This window comes from Typopeltis vanoorti, unplaced genomic scaffold (assembly GCF_054136105.1).
Source record: "Typopeltis vanoorti isolate ZY-2024b unplaced genomic scaffold, IOZ_Tvanoo_1.0 HiC_scaffold_667, whole genome shotgun sequence".
NCBI lineage: Eukaryota > Metazoa > Arthropoda > Arachnida > Uropygi > Thelyphonidae > Typopeltis > Typopeltis vanoorti.
This window is the reverse complement of record NW_028328164.1, coordinates 5,211-10,944: the sequence shown is the minus strand read 5'-3', so window position 1 is coordinate 10,944 and position 5,734 is coordinate 5,211. Positions and strand designations below refer to the sequence as shown.

The window sequence follows — 5,734 nt, the reverse complement described above, 5'->3', positions numbered from 1 at the left end:
AAATTAAGATAGCAAATACCAGTGATTCATGTCAGGTTCAAACCAATCAGCATCCACATTTCATATTTGAACTCCATTTGCTTATACGTCAATCAAATAGACGCGTATTAATAAAGAAGATTTCTAATCACTGATTTCATTGGCCGTAGGTCTATTTCTAGTGCTATAAATGCACATGCAAGTCTTTATACGTCCCAGTCCAAGAAGGTTTTAGAAGGCAGTATTGCTTTGGAATTGCCGGACGTCTCTCTGTCTCTGCGTCAACATATCTGAAGCCATGAAGGGAATCATAGTCTTCACTATTCTGACTGTTATGTGCTTTCACTCCGCAGTAGGTAAGTATACACTGTTTATTTCTTCTTCTGTGCTAATGTGTTAATGAATTAAAGTAATCCCAAAATCCTCTCTGAGAGTAGCTAGCAGAGGCATCTTCAGCCGTCTGCATGAAGAGTCTATCATTTTCCTTCATACACTACAGATTATAGTTTGGAAATGAGATACATATAGGACTTCAATTAGCAGTGCTATATTGCGTTTTATTCTCTCTCTCTCTCTCTCTCTCTCCCTTTCTGTCTGTCACAATATATAATAGAAAAAATATATAAGATATTTAATAAGGTTTCACTACTAATATCATCGGAAGTATATATATATATATATATATATATATATATATATAGAGAGAGAGAGAGAGAGAGAGAGAGAGAGAGAGAGAGAGAGAGAGAGAGAGAGAGAGAGAGAGAGAGAGAGAGAGTTGACTTCTTATAGACTTCAGTGTATTTTTTTTTAAGAAAGCTTTGTCTGTAAAGATTTATTAATAATGAGAAAAGCACAGTGCTCAAGTCGCCCGTCAAGATATTACAGAACCTGACAGACGGCGTCTGAAATCAGAAGTAGGCAAACGAGATTACGTGAATATCTCAATTAGCTCATGGACTACTGAATATGATTTGGAAATACGAGACATATAACACTTCAACTATCATTCCTGTAAGTATAATCGTGTGCTATATGCATGAGATGTAGAGTTTTTAGTGCCAATATTTTAAAGAGAAGCTACGTGTGTCCAAATTTATTAAATAGAATTGGCGATGGTTTCGGCTAATATACTCAGAACTTGAACTGCGGTATTAGCGAAATGAGTAATGTCCAAACAGTGGCCCAAACAGTTTCAAATTCGTAAACGTGTTTTAGTATACGTGATATTTGTAAGATGTTCATTCTATTCATGAAATTGCAATTTTAAATTTTAAGTGAAAAGTGTCTAAGAAAAAGCGAGATCGTTTCATGGTATGGATGTCCGTTGATATTTGTGCATGAAATTATAAAGATTTAAACTTCGGCACAGATGCCATGTAAAAAAGAGTATTCTATGTTTTGGTAGTGTGATGGAACCTAACCATACAGCATCAGAAACCGATTACACTAATTATCAAAAAGCAATCAATAGAGAATGAAATTTTGCCAAACAATAAATGGAATAACTCTAGCGGTTATTCGGAGACACATCCCGAATTTAATAGAACATCTCTCAAATTAATAGAAAATAATACTTATACAATACATCATCAAGATAGCCATCTTCATTATTAAAACGTACATGAAAAGATCAGGGGAGTCCAGTATTACTAACTTTATTCGGGAAATTAGAAATAATTTTTAGACTTTAATTTTCGTCTAGCATTAAAACCTGAAAATCTGTTGTGAATTTCTCACAGTAAAAAAAATATTTATGTCTGCGCATTTCTCCTCACTTTCATAATAAATTGCACTTATTAGTGATTATATTGGTTGAAGTTTATAGTAACACATTATCGCTATTTTCAAATTTAGTTATTACGTTTTTACTGAGAAAATAATTTTCCTGATTGCATGTTATTTTGTTATGTTAAAGAAGGACAACACATAAATGTGACATCATGCAGTATTGGTGATTGTGACGTGGCTACAACTGACCCTTGTTCAGTTAAACCAGGAAAACAATGCATCGTAGTGAAGGGAGGTGAGTGAATATACTTATTTTATTTTTATAAATCATCACTTCATTATTTTCCAGCTAATGTCTATTTTTTGAATAGCAAAATACATGTAATATGACAAACCGAGTATCTTTTTATATTTGAATGAAATTGCAAATGTAAAAGTTTTCCTAGTTACATTTTTAATAAGCAGATTTGTTATCCCACCCGATCTCCACCAGTGGACAGCAGGTTCGAATCCCTTTGCGGGAATAAATGTTTGCGATTATCTTTCGGTGACTCAGAAAATGAAGATCTTCGACCGGTGGGAGACCACAGACCCGCTTACTGGAAGCTGAAATGGCTGCAAAACCCCTACCTTTGTTCTTTAAAGCAGGTTTTTCGCGACCACTTAAAATCATTTATAAAAATATATAAAATTGATACACATGAAAAAAATCCCTTAGCCAATCTACTCAGTTTCATATATACGAGGGTTTTCTAATAAGCTTTCATGGGTGGAAACCAAAAATAAAGAAATAAATAAAATCAATCCAAATCATTGGATAAGTTACAGATGTATTTTAAATACGTTTTGAGAAATTAACACATAATTAATTAGGTGAAATATTTCAGTGTACAGATTTGTATTCTTATTTACTGTCGAATTCATGTGTCATTCTTCCATTGTATTGCTTAATGTAGTTGTCCGATACTTCAGAGATGTGTCATCCAATTAAATGATTTTGCTTAGGGTTAAACCACTTATATCTATTTATGTACTTTAAAAAAGAAGTTATATCACTTTCAGAATAGTATGAATAACAGTGTCATTATATTTTAGTGGTCGCCATAGTTATTAAATTAGCAGGCATTATAGGAGAAGTGATTGCCTGTCCTCCTTCTTCTGGAACATGTAAACCATGCAACATAACAGATATGCAATGTAAATCAAGTACATCACCTGATTGGCGTGACTGTTCTTTGCTGGATTTAACTTTGCTTCTTAACATCGAAATTCGCATCTGTTTCATTCTACCTGCGCTTACAGTAAGTATTATAACAATTGTTGTTTTGATTTTTATAAAAATACAGATTATGCATTAACTGGTTAATTTAATTACGAAAAAAGGCAACAAAAGAATTGGGTCTCATGTAGAGTAAAAAAAAAATAATTCATAGAACACAACGAAAAAAAAAAAGAAAATCTCTCATCTAAGCAACATTTTCACCATACGGTGAGATACACTTTGTCTATTTTGTCTACGATTCTTTCTTTGAAATTGATGTCAGTAAATCCAAATATATAGCTATCGCTGATCAGACTTCAATAAAGTTAGCACCTTTCCCAGAATTTATGGTAATATACACTTCGAAATGGAAAAGTGTTGTACAATTTGGCAAACAAATTAAAATAATCTAAATGAAGTGACCTGCCCCTGTATACTATACAAATAGACAACTCGTTTAACCCATTAACTATCAAGAATTGTCCAGACACCTTGCCTAAATTAAATTATAGAACGCTCGAGGTTTGTTAATTACATAAAAATCGGTACATAAATAGTAGGAAACTGTACAGGCTTTTGGCAATACAACGCGAACTCATATTTCGACATCGCTGAACTCATTGCTGCTTTCATGGAGGAATGGAGACAAATTCCAACTTGATGTCTGCCGCACATTGGTGGAAAATCTGCCTGGAAGTGTGCAACAGGTAATCGAACCCAAATGTGGACATTCCCGATATTAGGATTCCCCTGCTAGTATCAATTACATATGGCTTAAGTGTACGGACAATTATTGGTAGAGAGTGAATATATATATATATATATATATCTTTGACTTTACTGTAACTATTAACTGAATCTATAAATATTCTTAACCCTCAAACTATAAAATGTGCCAATATTAAATATTATATTTACTTCTTAAAACCTTCAGAAATATCACAACTATTCATTTATGATTTAAATTGAAATCTTTTTTTTTCAGGGTGCTGTCAAGCTGATTGTTTCAATCTTAGGAATCTTTGACTGTATTCTTCACATAATTATTACTCTTTGCTGCTTTTGCGTGAACTTGATTATCATATAGAGGTAAATAAATGTTTAAATCACTTCATTACGGTTCGTAATATAAAAGCAATCCACGATATTACCCTTATTAATATTAAATACCGTATTTATAAGGAAAAAGTAAAAACTTTCTCTTCAAATGTTTATGTAAGATTACAAACAATAATCTAATTTTGATCTCTTCTCTACTTAATTTTATCGTAATTTTATCTCATTAACGATCAGAAAAGAAACATCAAAAAGAGAGTCAGATTTAACAGTTTAATTTGGAAGGATACAACCTGTAGTCAGGGAATCTCTCTCTAAAAATATTAATTCTTAAGTTTTATTAAAATATTCAAACAAATAGTAATTAAATAAGTATTCAGGAAGGAACTCACTTCGTTATTTAACCATTTATAGAAAGGTTATAAAACTAAATTCATTACTTTTCAAATAGTTGAATACTTTGGATATATAAAAGTATTCACATTCCACAAAACGTGTCCTAAATATTCAACTGAGACTTTTGTTTCACAATCGGTTAGTTTGATATCTAATTCGGTCTGAACCAGATAAATTTTCTTTCTTTACAGATTTACAGCGCCTCCTCTCTTGAATCCCAGTACTGCTTTACAGATTCAGAAGATAAACTTTCAAGCGTCATCCAGTTATTCTTGACGAAATCAAATATTTTAATATCAGTAAATGATTTTTAAGATAAATCATGTTTAGGTGAATGGATATATTATTCGCAGATATTTTATGATATTCGCAGATATTTTATGATATTCACATATTTTATGATATTCACATATTTTATGATATTCACATATTTTATGATATTCACATGTATTTTATATTTTATATGTCAATAAATATTTGAAGAACATGTACTTCAATCATTTACAACGAACTATCCGTATAGCAGCGTATTGAAAGATACATGTACACCTCTCAAGGTTAGACAAGTCTTCTACGAAATATAAAACTAGGACTTTTATAAATAAGGATGCAAGCATAGAATACCTTAATATCAGTACCATGATAATATCGAAACACTATTCCATTCAGCTATGTTTCAAAAATATTCTGACACCTGTTGAGATTGCACCATCAAGGATATTTATTTTTCTCCTAAAGACAATAATAAGCATGTATGTTCTAATTGGGATTTTTATAAAACAAGAATGTGGGTTAAGGAAAAGATACGCTTATCAGTTTAGATAACCAGGAGTGGAAATAAAATCACGAAATACCTGTTGCTAAAATAAATTTTTTCCAGTCAGTGTTAATCAGAATATATGTATACAGAAATTAAAGTACATACACAACACATAGAAAGCACATATTTATTCAAAGCTATTAACTTGACGGTTAATTTTTGAAGGCACTCAACATGTGTAAAGAAATTAGATATATTTATTTTAAATTCAACAAATTAGAATGCATTTCACATATTCATTTTATGTTTCTTTCTTGTGAATTCCACGCACGAGAGGCTATAAAGGTATAGGACATTAAAACCTTAATAGATGATGGTTAATAATAATATTAGCAAACAATTATAAAAATGTCCATGCCAAATGAGGAGGTCGAAAAGCTGGTGGTGGTCTTACAAATATCATTCCTATTTACCACTTCATGAATGACAAGCAAACTCACTTAGCCCTCATACTATGAAAGTTTTATCAAAACCTTTGAACAAATGGGTAATGC

At 31.5% G+C, this 5,734-nt stretch overlaps 1 protein-coding gene across 2 annotated transcripts; it reads left to right on the top strand.

Annotated features, from left to right (window-relative positions):
• Nucleotides 1–202: 202 nt before the first annotated feature.
• On the top strand, nucleotides 203–4,826 carry LOC150092104 (uncharacterized). Of its 2 annotated transcripts, none has more exons than XM_090415304.1 (5): nucleotides 203–335; nucleotides 1,895–2,002; nucleotides 2,803–3,008; nucleotides 3,954–4,057; nucleotides 4,612–4,826. In XM_090415304.1, the coding sequence occupies exons 1-4, from the start codon at nucleotides 278–280 to the stop codon at nucleotides 4,053–4,055; spliced, it is 474 nt and encodes a 157-aa protein (XP_090271430.1). In that variant the 5' UTR covers nucleotides 203–277; the 3' UTR covers nucleotides 4,056–4,057; nucleotides 4,612–4,826. The 2 variants fall into 2 exon arrangements, with proteins under 2 accessions (XP_090271430.1, XP_090271431.1); XM_090415305.1 differs by having other exon boundaries at nucleotides 217–335; nucleotides 1,898–2,002.
• The last annotated feature ends 908 nt before the right edge of the window (nucleotides 4,827–5,734 follow it).

What these genes read in the sequence shown, in the direction of transcription:
- LOC150092104 (XM_090415304.1), top strand. Translation starts at nt 278, where the DNA reads ATGAAGGGAATCATAGTCTTCACTATTCTGACTGTTATGTGCTTTCAC. An exon ending in GTGCTTTCACTCCGCAGTAG is followed by an intron (nt 336 to 1,894) that starts GTAAGTATACAC and finishes GTTATGTTAAAG; the next exon opens with AAGGACAACACATAAATGTG. An exon ending in ATGCATCGTAGTGAAGGGAG is followed by an intron (nt 2,003 to 2,802) that starts GTGAGTGAATAT and finishes ATTATATTTTAG; the next exon opens with TGGTCGCCATAGTTATTAAA.